This window comes from Lipotes vexillifer, unplaced genomic scaffold, assembly GCF_000442215.2.
Source record: "Lipotes vexillifer unplaced genomic scaffold, Lipotes_vexillifer_v1.1 scaffold36, whole genome shotgun sequence".
Taxonomy (NCBI): Eukaryota; Metazoa; Chordata; class Mammalia; order Artiodactyla; family Lipotidae; genus Lipotes; species Lipotes vexillifer.
The window spans coordinates 4,719,483-4,737,403 of NW_006792448.1; the positions used below are offsets into that span (position 1 = coordinate 4,719,483).

Below are 17,921 nucleotides of genomic sequence, written 5' to 3' on the forward strand. Positions count from 1 at the left end.
AGACAGGTGCCAGCTGAGTGGCTACCTTGCCTTGTGACTGGCCACCTCCCTGCTTCCTTAGAGGGCTCCAAGGGAAGAATCTGGGGATAAGTCACTCCTGGCTGAGTTCCTCCCTTGCACCTTATGCCCATAGGCTCCAGGCAGGAGAGACAGGAGATCACAGCTCCTGAATTTCAGGGGCTCACTGTGGCACGCACGTAATCAGCTTTTTCATTCAAGGGGACATTCGTACATAACTTGGTAGTTAAGTTTCAGCACTGCATGTGAGAGAACCCAGCTGACTTTGTCATACCCATTTTTCAAATGAGGAAACAATCATTCTTTCATCCTTCCAGCCAATAGTTATTGAGAACCTAGGTTCTGGGCTTTGGGGATGCAGTGATGGGCAAAACAGATGTGATGCCTACCCTTGTGGCTTTCAGTTGTAGAGAAGAAGGTATCACACCTTCTTTATCACACAGGTAAATGCAAACTTCTAACTGAGAACTGCTGTGTGGGGTGGTTATAGGGTGCTGTCAGACCCTATCGTGAAGAGATTTGACTTTCTTAAGGTGGTCAAGGGGGTTCCCTGAAGAAGTGATCCTTGAGCTGAGACCTGAATGATGAGGTTGAACAAACACTGGTTTAGGTAAAGAAGAGAAAAGGGAAGGGGCAGGGGGAGCATGTGCAAAGGCCCTGTGACAAGAGAATGTAGAGTTTGAGGGACTGGAATTTGGGGGATATAGAAGAGGAGTGGCTGGAGATGAAGGGGGCTCTTGGGGGCCAAGGAGAAGGTAAGGGTGGCAAGAGAGGGCACGGGCAGAGCTAGAACTCATCTTCTGATAGCCCCCAGTCAGTTCTTAAGCCACTACTAGAAGACAAGGAGCTGGGCTCCACCATGAAAAGCGGGGGGCAGCCTCCCAGAGCTTGAGTGAACTGAGTTCTGAAGTCTAGGCTGATGTTAAGCTCGGGGAGAGGAAGGGAGGTATGAGCACGGCATATGTAGGGGAGGGCAGGGGCTGGCTTGGCTGGACAGGAGGGACATACTGGGAGAAAGTGACCCCAGGAAGTTCAAAGGGGCTCAAGGGTGGATGCCCTGGGGAGGCAGGGTTTTGCTGAAGTTGTACTTTCCAGGACCTTTCAGCCAACATCTGGTACATTTTCTCCTTTCCAAAGTTAGAAGACGTGGGAGAAATCATTGAAAAAATTCGGATTGGCCATGATAATACGGGCATAAATCCTGGTTGGCACTGCTCCCACGTGGACATCCGCAGGCTCCTCCCAGATAAAGATGTGAGTTTCTGACTGATCTGTCCTGCTGTTTCTTTTGTCCCTTTTCAGAAGAGATTAAAGACAGATTCTTTATAAGAAACGGTAGCCTTTTTAAGTTGAGATAAAATCATCTAAGGAAAATTCAGCCAGTTCACTCCGAGTACAGGAACTAACTCAGGTCCAAGGCAGAATCTTTTAGAACCTGGTTTATGGGTCAGGAAGGAGGGTCTGGGCAACCATGTCTCTGCTCCCCACCCCCAAAGCCATACTACCAGTGAGTGACCAAGTGTGCCCTTCCTGCAACTCAAGGTCAACTCAGAGAAAGAAACTCACCTAACCAACTTGGAAAACATTCCAAAACCACGAAATTCTAAACCTAGGAAGCAGCTGTCAGTCATGGCTGTGGTATGAGCTGGGAGCTGTGAGCAGTTTAAAAAAAACAGAGCTTCCTCTCCTTGCCTGCTGAGTCTGAGTCTCTGGGATGGGGTTCAGATATCTATTTTTAAGTGACTCAGGGAACTCCACCTTCAAGAGCCTACCCGACATGGTGTGGAAAGTGCTTTAAGTAAGACTGGATCTGCCGGAATTGGGGCAGGCCGGGGCGGGGTGGGGGTGGGGGGGGCTCCTCTGTGGCTTTTGTATAATCAGTAGGGCTCCATCACCCCTGTCCTTGGTTGGTCCCCATGAGTGCTGACATGGTGATGAATGACTGAAGTTGGCAGTTTCCACATTAATGGCTCAGTTTCCTCCTTCCTCCTCACCCCAGGGCACAGAGACCTTGACCTTCCCTTGTGATCGATGGCTTGCCACCTCAGAGGACGACAAGAAGACCATTCGAGAACTGGTCCCTTATGATATCTTCACTGAGAAATACATGAAAGATGGGTCTTTAAGGCAAGTCTACAAGGAAGTGGAAGAGCCTCTGGACAGTAAGTGTGGTGTGATCACCCTCATCACTGTCAGCAGAGCCCTCCCTTGTAGGGCACCTGCCCTGTGCTGGGCGGAGCCTTTGCACCCAGGAGGTAGAGTCTATAATTATCTTCACTCCATAGAGAGGGCAACTGAGGCTCACAGAGGTTACATAACCTGCCGAAGTTCACTCAGCTAATAAATGGCAGGGCTATTCTTCAAAGGTACTCAGCTATCTCACTCTGAGGTTTGTGCGCAAATCCTTTCCTGGTCTGACAGTGTGATCATACATCCAAATATGTGCCCTCCTGCGCCTGGACTATACTGGTCCTTGTTCTCTCCCTTGCTTAGTTAATTTGGCTACTAATCTGCAGGGCTTGGTCCTCTCTGCTCTTGCTGGATCCAGCTGTCCCAACCGAGTATGAATGAAATAGCATCCTGGCTTTGTACAGAACTGGAGCTGTGGTGTGTTTGTTCTCAGGGGCTAGGTGCAGCTTCAGTGTCCAAGGTCATGGGTTTCTTTTCTGTATGTGCCAGTTTGCTTGTTCTCATTGATAAGGTTTTTTTCTGCCTGATTTGCCCCAGCCTGACCACACACTTCTTGCTCTCATTCCTTTGCTTTTGAACTACCGTTTTCTGGTTCTCTTCTTACCTCTCTGGCTGGCCCCTGAGTGCCGTTCTCCCTTCTCTTGCCAGGTGGTATTGCTCCAGGCTCAGCCCTCAGCCTCAGCTGAGCCTCTGCTATAGCTCTCACATTTCCTTTAGTCTGAGTTGCCGTTTGCTTAAGAGATAAAAACAAGTGTTGCCTCAATAACATGCTTTTCCCTACCCATATCCCTTTCTCCAAATTTGCTTTGCTATTGAATCTGGCAGATAATTCCCTTTTCTACTTGGAAACCAGAGGATGCCCAGGAAAGCTGGCCCGGTGATACACTTGGCTGTTCTGTATTAATAACATGCCACAAACCCACTCTGTGCTGGGTGGTGTTTCTAGGGAAACATCTTTCCACGGAGAGCTGTGTGGCCTTGGTGGGATAGGGAGGGAGGAGGATCCAGAAATTGTAGGATTTGACTGCATGACCACATTGCTCAGCACCCAGAAGCTGAATTGGTTTTCCTAATTCCCAAAGGACTGGAGAGAGTGGCGGGGGGGTCGGGGGCGGGGAGAAAGGGGCAGGAAGGCCATTTAATCACAGCCCTGGGGACACAGCACCCCACTCCCGGACGAGGGCTCCTAGAAGAGGTCCCGCCCAGGTGTGAAGTAGGGCTGAATACACAGCCAGCAAATGGACGGGGAGAGAAAATGAGGGGGGTGGGGACAGTCGACTGTCGTGTCTAAACCGTGGCAAGATTCTTAATGTTACCTCATGTCAGTATTAGCCAGACAGGCGTGGGAGATGTTGACTCTTTTCGACACGAGAGGATTTGTTTAATGCACACGTGAAATGCTGGTCAGATTCTGAGCTGAGCCGAGCAAGGTGGGGGTGCTGGTTCCTGTCCTTGAGGGGACAGGCCTCTGAGAGCAGTTCTCCCAGTGCGCCAAGGAGGTTTAGCCAGCAGAGTGCTGGGTGGGGTGGCAGAGAAGGGAGGATGGGGAAGCGGACGTAGGGAGGGGGCGGAGTTCAGGATTGGATGTGAGTCTGTGCTCTGTGGTCTAGTCAAGGTAGACATGGGGGTGTGGGTCCAGAGCACAGGAGGGAACTGGGCTGGAGATGCAGCTGCGGGGAACTCACAGAAGTCAACACCCGGGGCATGCAGGGTAAGAGCTGCGGGAAGTGGACTGACCTGGGAGACGTGGGCATCCGAGGGGTAGGCAGATGATCAGGAACCTATAAAGCTGCTCAGGGAGCAGCCAGAGAGGCAGAAGGAGAGCAGGAAGGACTAATGCTGTGGAATCCAAGGGAAAATGAGGATAATAATAGGAACCGTGTTCTGGGCGTGAGCATGTTCCATACCAACCGGTAGGAGCAGCTCACATCACCTTACTCTCCTACATTTAATTACATGTGGTTTTGAGCCCACTTGCAAGGGTTGGTAAGAAAGTCCATCTCAGTCACTGCAGGGAGGGGGCATCCCCTTTTCTAGGGTCTTATAAAAATCCTGAGGCTCACATCAGGGGCCTGATCCTTAGTCCAGGTGGGAACGACCTACACCTGTGGTCTCCTGCCGCTCGGTGACACTGCTGCTGCTTGCTCCCCGCCGACGTGCAGGTTTCATCTCTCTGGATGGCCAGCAATGCTCCTCCATGGACCCTGGCTTTGTCAAAAGACCCTCTCTCTCTCTTTTTTAAAAATAAATTTATTTATTTATTTATTTATTTATTTATTTATGGTTGTTTTGGGTCTTTGTTGCTGCGTGCAGGCTTTCTCTAGTTGCAGTGAGCGGGGGCTACTCTTCATTGCAGTGTGCAGGCTTCTCATTGTGGTGCGCAGGCTTCTCATCGCGGTGGCTTGTCTTTGTTGCGGAGCACGGGCTCTAGGCGCGCGGGCTTCAGTAGTTGTGGCTCGCAGGCTCTAGAGCGCAGGCTCAGTAGTTGTGGTGCACGGGCTTAGTTGCTCCATGGCATGTGGGATCTTCCCGGACCAGGGCTCAAACCCGTGTCCCCTGCATTGACAGGCGGATTCTTAACCACTGTGCCACCAGGGAAGCCCAAAAGACCCTCTCTTCAGCCTGGAGGCCTCCTTACTTCAAGTCCCCAGATAAGCCAGGCAGCTGTCTCCTTATTGGGTCCCTTTGTGCAGGTGAGGATTTCCTACTACCCATAGGGACTCTCGAACCCTCACCTGCTCCCAGGCTGGGGAAACTGAACTTCTTCCCAGTTGGACCATTTCTGCCTTCACCTCAAAGCCACAACTTTCATCCTTCCCCTTGGGGATAATCCAGCTAAGTCCCCTCTTCCCTGGCCTGAAACTCCAAAGCCCCTAGGATAAAGGAATATGGAGAGGAGACAAAGAATGCTCAGCCTTCCTAAAAACAAAGCCTTGCCTTTCCCTCCTGGGGTGGGGATTGGGAAAGGGGCTACTTTGTTCTTCCCTGATGAGTGTATAGCAGCAAAACAAAACCAAGACAGTGTTTAGTTTCATTTTCCTGAATAACTTTTAATAACTGTCACACCAGTATTTATTGAGCCCTTTCCAAAAGCCATAGGAGATAAAGGAGTGGGTGGCAGTGACTGTGGCTTTGGTGAGGGGGATTTCCCTGGAGGAAAACTGGGGGCAGCTGGGGGCAGGCTGGCTGAAGAGTAAATGAAAATACGAAAGACACTGAGGGGAAGCTATTCTTTCAAAAATATTTGATTTTTTCCATAAACCGTTTAGAAGGATCTGGCATTGATACCGGTCACCCTCACATGGGAAGGCACCTTACTGTCAGTGTGTCACGGCAGATAGATTTAGTGACCACGGTGCACATGTGCGTCAGGCAGTTTCCTGAGTCTCTCCTCCGGAGGCTGTAAGCAGCTGGAGGGGTGGATGGTTAGAGGGGGCTGGAAAATTCTCCATCCCTTGGGTCTCTTAGAGGTAAACTTCCCACTGGTGAAGCCACTCTGACCTGTAGCAGAATGTGCGTAAGGGAACAGACAAAAGGAGGACGCTCAGTTCTGGAGTCCTGGGCCACAAGCTGAATACCGCCTACAAATCCAGTTCCCCCAAACCTAAACAATGCCATCCCTTTCTTCCCTTTGTCTGTCCGGCTGCCCACCCAGTTGTGCTGTACTCGGTGCAGATCTTCACAGGAAACGTTCCCGGGGCAGGGACGGACGCCAAGGTCTACATCACCATCTATGGAGACCTCGGGGACACGGGAGAGCGGTACCTCGGCAAGTCAGAGAACCGCACCAACAAATTCGAGAGAGGAACGGTAGGCGGAGCCCGCCGAGTTACCCCGCCCCTCTCCTCCCTGTCGCGTTATCATTATGTGGGGTGGGGATGAAAGGGGCCAGCTCTTCTTGTCTTGGAACTTTGCGGGATGTCATGCACCCTTATGTGGGCATTTGCCCCCCCACGGAGTCTGCTCCCCTTCTCTCAGCCTACGCAGGGTCCTGCATGTGGCGTAGGGGTGGGGCTTGAGCAAGTGGAGTAGGGGTGGGGCTTTGAAGACTGGGTTGTCTTCAAAGAATCCAGCTCACTGCAGTGGGTCACGAGTGTGGAGTGGTGAGCGCCTGCAGAGTGGCAGTGTTGCCCAGACAGCAGCTTGAACTAGGGGTCTGGAGGCCTCCTTCTGCCATCCACTCCTTACGTTGCTGAGCATCTCTGGCCTCAGTTTCCTCATCTGTGAAATAAGGAGGCTGATGTGAATCAGCTAAACTGTGTTGTGCAGAGTCCTGGGCAGCACCGAGGCTGGGCAGCACGGGAGCCACAGAAGGGTAGGGGCAGCAGACGGGCAGCCACTCCTCCCGCACGGGTCCACTCTGACCTGGCCTATCTATTGGAGTGCCAAGCAAGCCCTTTATTAAGCAAGGGGCTCTGTGGCTACAGAAAAGCCTTGAAAACCACCCCACTGGATGGTGTCCAAGGCCCTGCCAGCTCTGACCTAACAGTGGTTTTACAAAAAAGAAGGTATCCGACCAAACTTGCCCACCCACCAGCTTGGCCTCCCTCTCTCCGCCAGAGCTCCCCTCTCTGGAAGGTGCCCCTGCCACCTTCCCCCTTCACTGTCCCTCAGCCTCTCTTCCCCCTCCGTTCACCGAAATCTGCCGAACCCCCCCAGACCAGGCTACAGCTGTGGGGATGAAAGCAAGGTGATTGGCTCTAACTGAGTCTGCGGCCCTCCCTGTGGCCGAGTGCCTGGGGAGATTCCCGCATCAACCAGTGGGTGTTTATCAGGGGTCTCCTTAAGCCCGACCCCCAGCCAGGCATGACCTTTAGTGCTGAAACATTCGCTACTTGGTGAGCAGGAAAGTAGCTCTGGGCCAAGGAAAGCAGGTGTCACTAAGCAGGTCTGCAGCTGGTGGGTAACCCCAGGAGCCAGACCCCCTGGAAGGAGCCCCAGCCTAACCTTGAGGTCTGGGAGGAGTCAGGCCCCAGGGCTGCCTTTGCTCTGTCATCCATATATGAACCCATTACCTATAGCTTTGGTTTACTGCTTCTGGAATGGGAATAGCTACTTAGACCCCTGAACTGAAAAACTGGACAAGAGATAGAAGAGCGCTTTGTATCAGGGAGAAAAAATTTATAACACACACACACACAATATAGTTGTTTGCCACACTTACAAGGTAGCTAATAGGAGGTCTATTCATTTTGGAAAAATAGAATAACAAAGAGGTCAAGTGACTCATGTGGTGTGCCTGATTCTGAAGTAGGGACGTTATCATCAGGCTGACTCACACATGCTGCTCTGGCACGTGGTCATGCCAGGCGGCGCAGGCGTGCCCAGACCTGCGGCTGGGGCCAGATCACATGCGTTCAGCTCCTGTCTCTGACACTGACTAGCTGTGTGATCCTGGGCAAGTTCCCTAGCATCTCTGTGCCTTAGTTTCCTCCACCATAAAATAAGTTCACTGAATTAAAACATGTGAAGTGCCTAGAACCATGCCTGGCATGAAGTTAGCTCCTTGTTAGTGCTGGCTGTTGTTGAGGCTTGGGAGAGCCCACCTTTCCTGTAGCTCATCACAGTGCCTGGAAAATGCACCATCAGACAGCAGTGTGCGCCATACGGATGACAGGTCGCTCGTTCGTGGCTCAATCCACAGGGCCTAGCAGAGTAGGCGCATAAATATTTTTTGAGTGAATAAATGAATGAAGGTATAAATGAAGGTGATGCAATCCATACTCCTCCGTATTTAGATTCAGATTCTTTTCTCTCTTAGCAATTATGACATAACAAGAAAGTCTCTGCCTCATCCCTTTCTCTTCCTTCCCTCCTGTATTGATGTCCCACTGGGGGAGCTGCAGCTACTTCTGGCTCAGTCACTGATGAGTTAGGACTTTAAGTTCACTGCTGAGCATCTAAAAGCTTCCACTTCTCTACTTATTTGCTCCAGAATCTAGGAGTCACCTGGACACCCCTCTCCCTATCAGCCCTCCCTTCCCACCCATATCCAATCAATCTTGGAGAGTCATGGAGAGGATCTCTTCTAAATAACCCTCAGATCAGCCCGGTCAACTTTGTCACCACTCAGCCCTTCCTTATTGCACCTTGCTTAGTGAGCCAGTCTCGTCTCCCTGCTCCAGGCCCCTGAAATTCAATCCATCCTCCAGCTGTCCCCAGTTAACCCTTCCAAAGGTGGCCGAGTCACTCCCTCACTTCAACCTGTCGAGCTCCCCACCGATCCCAAATCTGGTCTGAGCCTTTCATGGGATTCACAAACCTTCACTGCCTGCCCAGCCAGCCTGCATAGAATGTCCCCCTGGGCCCCAGTTTCCAGAACGCTCCACACTTTCTCCTATCTCCACGTTTTTCCAAGCCTTTTCTCTGCATCTGTGCACATATGCACATAGGAAATACAGAGTGCTGTTCTGTGGTTTTAACTTTTTACATAAAAGGCATCATCCTATATGTGTGCTTTTTGCAGGCAGTGGAGTATCGTCGAAATCTATGCGTCAGGAGAGTCAAACACAGATGTTGTCGTCTTGTTCTTTGTAACCACTGCACACATTACATTCCACACACGACATTGCCACGGTTATTTTCCATTCCCTAAGCACTGTGGACACCGAGGTGGGTCCCAATTTTCCACTGTAAAAAGATATCCTGCAATAAGCATCCTTGTGCACGTATGAAGGTGTCCCCCCAGGACAGATGCAAAGTGGAACTGCTGTGTCGTAAGGTGTACCCATTTTTGCTGTAATGGACTCAGCCACTTGCCAGCGCCCCAAGGCCTGCACAGGCCCACACCCACTATCAGCATCACACCATTCACCTGCACTTTCCTCAGCCCGCAGCCTGAGCTGCCCTGGCTGCCTAGAAGGCCCAGCCCCCCAACTTCAGCTTAATGCCTCCACCTGGCAAGTCTTGCCAGCCCTGCCCCTAGTCCTCACGCAGGTGGTTGTTCCCACCACCTGGGCTGTCCTGAGGAGGAGCCCAGGGTGTCCTATCATCCCTGGGTTCCCAGCACTCAGCACAGTGACTTAGCATATCTTTCAGAAGGGAAGTGGGTGTCATTCAGAGTCACCTCTCCCTCTTCCCCCTCCCCAGGCTCCTGCCCGCTGTGTTTTGACCCCACATCACCCAAAGCCTAGAACTCCACATCTCACTGAGCAATCCTAAAAGAATGCAAGCACCCAAGAGTGCAATGTCACATCACTAAAGATATAATCAGGGACACAGAGAAGGGCCAATGTCACACCCCTGACGAAATCCCTCATGAACCCACAGTCCAGGTGATATGCCCTGTGCTCTCCCCAGCCTGGCCTCCGCCACAGCCTCTCCCCTCTCTGCCTGCACTCCTGCAGCCTGACCTGGCTCCTCTAGCTGCCAGCTTCCCCTGGGAATTTCAAGCCCCCTCTCATTATTCAGAAAGATTTCACCTCTTCCATAGCTCTTACCGTCCAGCCTCCCACCTGACCTCAAGCCAATACTCAGCATAACTAAGGATGTCCAGGTACCAGGCTGAGCACCCCACTCACACAGCTCGTCAGGGTCCATATTCCAAACACCCACAGAGCTTATCCCAAGAGGAGCCGGACTGCAAAACGGGGCCATTGTGGAAGCGAGGCCTTGGAATAGCAAACTCTCTGCGTTAGGGATTTGGGCCTGGAAGGCTCCTGGCTAGAAAGGGTCTGTTCAGCCCAACAGTTGAGGGGGATGGAAGGTACTGGATGGATGGGGTTGGGGTGGGTGGAGGTGGGGAGCGCCCCACCACCCAAGTCCACACATCTGGACTCCCCAGGCCGACACCTTCATCATCGAGGCTGCTGACCTGGGTGTCATCTACAAGATCAAGCTCCGCCACGACAACACCAAATTGTGTGCAGACTGGTACGTGGAGAAGGTGGAGATCTGGAACGACACCAACGAGGACGAGTTCCTGTTCCTGTGTGGGCGCTGGCTGTCCCTGAAGAAGGAGGACGGGCGGCTCGAGAGGCTCTTTTATGAGAAGGTGCGTGAAGGGCAGCCGGGGGGCTTGGTTCAGCCGTGGCCTGTTATCCTCATACCTGGGGTGGCTCAGTGGAACACAGAGTGCCAGAGGTGTAACGGGCCTGGGTCGTGCTCCTCCGGACAGGAGTACACTGGGGACCGGAGCAGCAACTGCAGCAGCCCCGCTGACTTCTGGGAGATCACCCTGAGCTCCAAGATGGCCGATGTCGACATCGCCACAGTGACAGGGCCCATGGCTGACTACGTTCAGGAAGGCCCAGGTAAGTCAAGCAGAGAACTCATCAGAGGAGGAGCAGGCACATGCATGTGTTTCAACTGTTCTTGGACGGGCCATGTGTTGACCCCACCATCATTTGACCTACATTTAACACTTTGTAATTTATACACAGTTTCCTCACATGTTGTCTATTTCCATCCCCACAATAGCCCTGTGAACTGAGAGATGTTGACCTAAAACAAATAAATTGCCAGTCATTTCTCCAGTGGAAATGGGTTTACTCAGGATCAGCAGAGAATTGCAGCTTGGAGTCTGCAACCAGGGCAGGCTACATGCAATTCCCCATAGAGCAAGGGAAGGAGAACTCTTTTATAGAGGAGAAAATGGAGTTGGGAAGGCTGTAGTAAACGAAGAGTCCGTGGCTTTTCACTGGCTGAGTTGTTGCCAGGAGAGAAGAGGAGTCTTTCTTCTTCCTGTTGGGCTCTGCCTGTTGTCACAAGGCATGAGTGCTCCCCTTTCTGGTCTCCTGACTCTATTTAATTGAGGTTTCTATTTACTAATTTTTTACATTTTCTCCTCTTGATCAAGACCTTTCTATGAAAGTATCGCTGATCAAGAGTCAGGTCTTCTGGTTTCAGCAGCTTTTTGTCCCTTAATGTCAGGAAGGGCCTTTCCTGGGTATAGTGTCCCATGTTGGAGAGAAAGTGCACAGATTGGAATCCTAATGAGATCACATTTGAGTAACAAGGAGAGGTAGGAGAGAGATCTCTCGAGCATTTTTTTAATCCAAAGTCTATGTTACAAAGATAATAGACTCTGGAGATTATCTGAAGTGTTATGTCATCATCAAAGGTTTGGAAAGAAACTTCTGACAGACCTGATCTGGATATCTTGGGAAAGTTGTCTCATCAAATATTGTATGCTTCAATTCTAGGAGATATTTACTTTCATGTCACTAGATGATGTGCAAGTCCAATCAGGATTTGGCCTCCTTCTTTGTCACATGGATCCAAGAGTCTATTCCCGGGAGTTTGGCAGCACAAGTGTTGGTTAGCAGTACTTGCTAGGGGCCTCTCCAGCAAGATTGAAGATAGTCCTTCTGGAGATATCTTTTCCAATAGACAAAATATCCAGGTTGTAAGGTGTGATGCTTAAGGTCTTTGTCCCCAGAGAGCACGCTGTGAAAAGATTGCTCTACAAAAAACATGATTATTTTTAACAAAAGCAGTATGAGAGTATCTCTCCTTTTATTGGCTGTGGATGAGAAAAAGCAGAAGCCAAGAGCTTTGGGTGTCCTGTGACTATCTCAAAGGGCGAGTGTTTGTGAGTTCCAAAAGGAGTGGATCTAAGATTTAGAAGGATCAATGGCAAACTTTTGGACAAGGTATTTGGAGGGTTTCTACAAATGTTGCCATGGAGTCTTAATAATGCCATTAGTGCACTCGACTAAACCAGAGCATTGAGGGTGATAAGCACAGTGAAGTAAAACCAGCCAAACAGTGCAGACTTGTCAAAGTACATGACTAGCAAAATGAATTCCTCAATCACTATGAAGTTCGAGAGGAGTTCCTCGGGTAGGGATAATCTTTTCCAAAAGGACTTTAGCCACAGAAGAGGCAGTAGCCTGTCTGCAAAGGAAGGCTTTAGTCCAGTGTGAAACATACAGACCATGACTGAAAGATATTTATCTCCATGAGATGGAGGAAGTTGTATGAAATCCATTTACCAGACCTCAAATGGTCCATTAAGAAGTTTAAAATGTCCAGGAGCAGTACAAACAGGCTTCCCTGAGTTGTATTTCAGATAAGTGGAACAGTGAGGTAGGCACTTTTTGTGGCCTTGTTAATGTTTCCTCACTGATATTGATTCACGGATGCTATCTTCTTGCCAGTAGGCCAATGGTTTAATGCATGTACAATGGTGATTAGTGGGAATTTTAGATCTCTAGTAGGACTAGGTTGTTATTTGGTCCAAATCAGAGCTTTCTCTTTTTATCAAACCAACAACTGTTGAATTTTCAATCTTGTTTTTCTTTTTTCTGAGGCCACTTGTTGGGCTTCTCTAGCCAGTTTTGCTTGTTATCATTTGGGGAAATATCCCTTTGGACCATGACAGAGGTTTGACTGCTTTCAGTTCCTTTAAGGTCAGCATTCCTTGCAGAAATGTCATCAAGGTGATTTCCCTCAGCTTCCAAAGAGTCAAGTTTAGAATGCCTCAGAATCTTATCAATAGCTAAAACATTGCATCCAATCATTCCTGAACACAGGGATCATTTAAAATTTTATTTCCACTGGAAGTAAAGAAGCCATGCTCTCCCCACAACATTCCAAAATCACAAGCTATTCCAAAAGCATATCTACTATCAGTATGACTACTGACAGTTTTATCCTTGGCTAAATTACAAGCTCGTGTAAGATTGTAACCTATGGAGATCACTTTTGAGTAACCATATGAACCACAGGGCTGAAGTAGCCATAGGTAACAACATCAAAAGGAGTTGCAATAGCATACCCAGCACAATATTTGTCATTGTCACCTTCTGAATAAGAACTATCAATGAACCATGAGAAGTCAACATTACCCAAAAGAATTTCCTGAAAATCATCAGGAGGAGTCAGGAGGTGACCCATCAGCATTAAGCAGTGGTGAGGGACTTCATCACAGAGGGAGAGGAGAAGGGTAGCCAGGGTAAGGTTATTACAATGTAAAAGAGTTACGTGGGGGCTTCCCTGGTGGCTCAGTGGCTAAGAATCCGCCTGCCAATGCAGGGGACACGGGTTTGAGCCCTGGTCCGGGAAGATCCCCCATGCCGTGGAGCAGCTAAGCCCATGCGCCACAACTACAGAGCCTGCGCTCTAGAGCCCACGAGCCACAACTACTGAGCCCACGTGCCACAACTACTGAAGCCCACGTGCCTACAGCCCATGCTCCGCAACAAGAGAAGCCACCACAATGAGAAGCCCGTGCACCACAACGAAGCATAGCCCCTGCTCGCTGCAACTAGAGAAAGCCCACGTGCAGAAACGAAGACCCAACGCAGCCATAAATAAATATATTTTTTTAAAGAGTTATGTGAGGACCAGTTAACAAAAGGACTTCATAGGAAGTGAGGTGGCTGACTTAGAAATGTTGAGTATGATGAGAATTCAGGAGGGCTTCTACTTCATGAGGTACAAAAATGGTTAAAGAAGATCCCACAATGATTAACCAAAAGGGCAGTGGCTGTAATGGCTCTAAGGCAAAGGTGGTATCCCAGTGGCACAGGCTCCAGTTGCTGGCTACAATGCCCTATGGGCCAATGGCGGTCCCTGTGTTTTGGGGTAAATATCCCAGGGATAACCTCTTCCTTTTCATATACAAAAAGGGAAAAGGAAATCTGCTTTCCATTTGGGATGCCCAAGGGCAGGTGGGTTCATCAAACTCTCCTTTAAGGCCTTAAAAGCTATGTAACTGGTTCTTCCCATAATATTAGGTCAGGGTTGTTATTGTTTAGTAAAACATACAGACGTTTGGCCATAAGAGAGAAATTTGAAATCCAATTTTCACAGTAACAAAGTAGCCCAAGAAAACCGAGCAGTCAGTGCTTAGTTTGGGGTTTGGGGAAACTTGGGACACCATGAAGTCTATCTGGAGCTAGGTATAGCTCTTGTTCTGATATAAAATGCCCTAAATATTGAAGCTAGGTTTGGACAAACCGCAACTTTTCTTTGGCAATCTTACATCCCTTCAAGATTAAAAGCTTTAGCAGGTAGACACTGTCTTCTTATGAGGAAGCTTGAGAAGGAGAGAAAAGAAACAAATCATCCACGTATTGCAACAAAGTAGATCCCTAGGGAAATTTATATCATCCAGATCAGCCTTCAGGATTTGTAAGAAATAAGGACTCCTAGAAAATCCCTGAAGCATTGCTGTCCAGGGGAATTGTTTTTCTTCCCAAGTGAATGCAAAAAGGTATTGGCTAGCTTCATCAACTGAAATACTAACTGACGTACTGCATAAATCACTTACAGTCAAGAATTTGCTTCCATGGGAATGAGTATTAGTAACATTTGAGGTTTAGGAACAATAGGGTGTTGAGCGATAACTGTGTTTTCTATTGCTTGAGGTCCAAGACGAACCTCTACCCTTGCCCCTTAGGTTTTCTCACCAGCAAATGGGAGAGTTACAGGGGCTACTACAAGAAATAATGAAGCCTTGAGCCTTGCAGTCCCTATCATTGACTTTATGCCTTGCAGGGCTTCTTCACTTATACGATATTGATGAATTCTGAGAAGAGAATTTGGGGAATCTATTTGAATCTTGGTGGGAAGTACACTGTGAATTTTTGCCAGTATTGGTTGGAGGTTTTGCCCTTAAGGAAGCTGGTAGCTGATTCAATAGGGACAAATCATCAGTGTTTCCAGAATCATCTCTACTACTGTCAGAGGTGGAACAAATAAAAAATGTCAAAGGGTCATTTAACTTATCTGGTTGGCTGCTTTGATGACTACTGTCAAGTTCTAGAATTATTTCCCCTTTGGGGGAGAAATTCCAACATGATACGTCTCTAAGAAGTCTTGGCCTAATAAAGGGGAGCGGAGGAACAAAGGAGAAAAGGGTGTGTATTTCTCAAAGGGCCTAAGCAAAAGGGAATAGGTTTAGAGACAGGAGCATCTTGAGGTTCATTAGAGATCCCCACTATTTGAAGTGTTTTAGTACTCTGGGGCAGGGGCTGCTTGAGTAGGGGGGTTGAGCATTGAGAGTGTGGCTCCATGACAGGACTGGGAGAGATTCATTCCCAACCTGGAGAAATGTTTCTCCGAGTTGATTAAGAGGGAGGATTGGGCAGAGCTCCTGTATTTTCTGTGAGCCCTGTCTGAGAACTGGAAGGACGTTGGAGGGATGAAGGTGCCTGAAGCACTTAAATCTGTAGCAATCTCTTTTCCAAAGTCCTGTATGTTTGCCATAACAGCAGAAACCAAAGGGTTTAGGTTTTGTTTAGGGGCCTTCAATTGTTGGCGATGAAGAATAAGAATTTTGGTGGTCCTCCTTTTAGGTGGCTCATCTAGAGTGCGAGAGAGCTGGTGTGCCAAGTTAACTAACCTGGAGTGGACACAGTTTACCATTCCATCCTGGTCCTTTTTTGCTAGAAGGGAAAGTTTCCTGTTTAGCTATTAATAAACACAGAGTTAAAAGCTACTCAGGTGGAATCAATAATCTGAAGTCAATTATAATAGTTATGAACAGGTTCATCAGATTTTTGTGTGCAAGCCTGAATTTTGTTGCAATCAACAGGCTTTGGAAAAGCCTTAGGAATCGCCCGACGAAGTCACCTAGTGATTGCCTGAGCCTGATCATATACCTCGTTTTATTGCACTTTGCTTTCTTGTGCTTCACAGATATTGCGTTTTTTACAGATTGAAGGTTCGTGGCATCCCAGTGTAGAGCAAGCCTATCAGTGCCATTTTTCCAACAGTATTTGCTCCTTTCCTTGTCTTCGTGTCACATTTTGGTAATTCTTGTAATATGTCAAACTTTTTCATTATTATATTTGTTCTGGTGATCTGTGATGAGTGATCTTTGATGGTACTATTGTAATTGTTTTACAGCTACAAACCTATATAAGATAGGTGAACCAATATAAGATAATGAACTTAATCAATAAATGTTGTGCATGTTCTGACTGCTCTACCAACCAGCCATTCCCTGTCTCCCTCTCCTGTGGCCTCCCTATTTGCAGAGACACAACAATATTGAAATTAGGCCAGTTAATGCCTACAGTGGCCTCTTGAGTGGTCAAATGAAAGGAAGTTGCAAATCTCTCACTTTAAGTCAAAAGCTTAAAATGACTAGGCTTAGTTAGGAAGGTATATTGAAAGCCGGGACAGTCTGAAAGCTAGGCCTCTTGCACCAAAGAGTTGTGAATGCAAAGAAAAAGTTCTTGAAGGAAATTATTATAAACGTGCTACTCCAGTGAACACACGAATGATAAGAAAGTGATACAGCCTCATTGCAAACATGGAGAAAGTTTTCATGGTCTGGATAGAAGATCAAACCAGCCACAACATTCCGTTAAGACAAAGCCTAATCCAGAGCAAGCCTTTAACTCTTCAATTCTATGAAGGCTGAGAGAGGTAAGGAAGCTGCAGAAGAAAAGTATGAAATTAGCAGAGGTTGGTCCATGAGGTTTAAGGAAAGAAGCTGTCTCTATAGCATCAGAGTGCAAGGTGAAGCAGCAAGTGCTGGTGTTGTAGCTGCAGCGAGTTATCCAGAAGATCTAGCTGAGGTAATGAAGGCAGCTACACTAAACAACAGATTTTCAATGTAGGCAAAACAACCTTATATTGGAAGAAGATGTCATCTAGGACTTTTATAGCTAGAGAGAAGTCAATACCTGGCTTCAAAGCTTTAAAGAACAGATGACTCTCTTGTTAGGGGCTAATGCAGCCAGTGATTTTAATTTGAAGCCAATTCTCATTCACCATTCTAAAAATCCTAGGGCCCTTAAGCATTATGTTCAATCTACTTTGTTTATGCTCTATAAATGGAACAACAAAGCCTGGATGACAACACATCGTTTTACAGCATAATTCACTGAATAGTTTAAGCCCGCTGTTGAGACATACTGCTCAGAAAAAAAACAAAATAAGATTCTTTTCAAAATATTACTACTCATTGACAACGCACCTGGTCACCCAAGAGCTCTGATGGAGATGTGCAGTGAGATTAATGTTGTTTTCATGCCTGCTAACACAACATCCATTCTGCAGCCCACGGATCAAGGAGTCATTTTGACTTTCAAGTCTTATTCTTTAATAAATACATTTTATAAGGCTATAGCTGGCATAGATAGTGATTCGTTTATTAGATCTGGGCAAAGTGAATTGAAAGCCTCTGGAAAGAATTCACCATTCTGGATGCCACTTAAAATATCTGTGATTCATGAGAAGAGGTCAAAATACCAGCATTAGCAGGAGTTTGAAAGAAGTTGACTCCAGCCCTCATGGATGACTTCGAGGGGTTCAAGACTCCAGTGGAGGAAGTAACTGCAGGTGTGGTAGAAATAGCAAGAGAGCTAGAATTAGAGGTGGAACCTGAAAATGTGACTGAATTGCTGCCATCTAATGATAAAACTTTAGCAGATGTGAAGTTGCTTCTTATGGATGAGCAAAGAAAGTGGTTTCTTGAAAAGGAATCTACTCCTGGTGAAGATACTGTGAAGATTGTTGAAATGACAATATAAGATTCAGAATATTACTTAAACTTAGCTGATAAAGCAGTAACAGCATTTGAGAAAACTGACTCCAATTTTGAAAGAAGTTCTACTGTGGGTAAAATGCTATCAGAGCATTGCACACTACAGAGAAATTGTTCGTGAAAGGAAGAGTCAATCGATGTGGCCAACTTCACTGTGGTCTTTTTTTTTTTTTTAATTTTTTTTGCGGTACGCGGGCCTCTCACTGTTGTGGCCTCTCCCGTTGCGGAGCACAGGCTCCGGACGCGCAGGCTCAGCGGCCATGGCTCA

The 17,921-nt window shown here is 47.9% G+C and overlaps 1 protein-coding gene across 3 annotated transcripts in view; it reads left to right on the forward strand.

Annotated features, from left to right (window-relative positions):
• LOXHD1 (lipoxygenase homology PLAT domains 1) overlaps window positions 1-17,921 on the forward strand; it is a 213,373-nt gene that overhangs the window by 127,285 nt on the left and 68,167 nt on the right. For all 3 annotated transcript variants that reach the window (XM_007465616.1, XM_007465617.1, XM_007465618.1), the window contains 5 exons: window positions 1,156-1,272; window positions 2,018-2,180; window positions 5,864-6,018; window positions 9,992-10,201; window positions 10,325-10,460. In XM_007465616.1, the coding sequence (XP_007465678.1) occupies window positions 1,156-1,272; window positions 2,018-2,180; window positions 5,864-6,018; window positions 9,992-10,201; window positions 10,325-10,460 (781 nt within the window). The remainder of the gene's footprint in view (window positions 1-1,155; window positions 1,273-2,017; window positions 2,181-5,863; window positions 6,019-9,991; window positions 10,202-10,324; window positions 10,461-17,921) is intronic.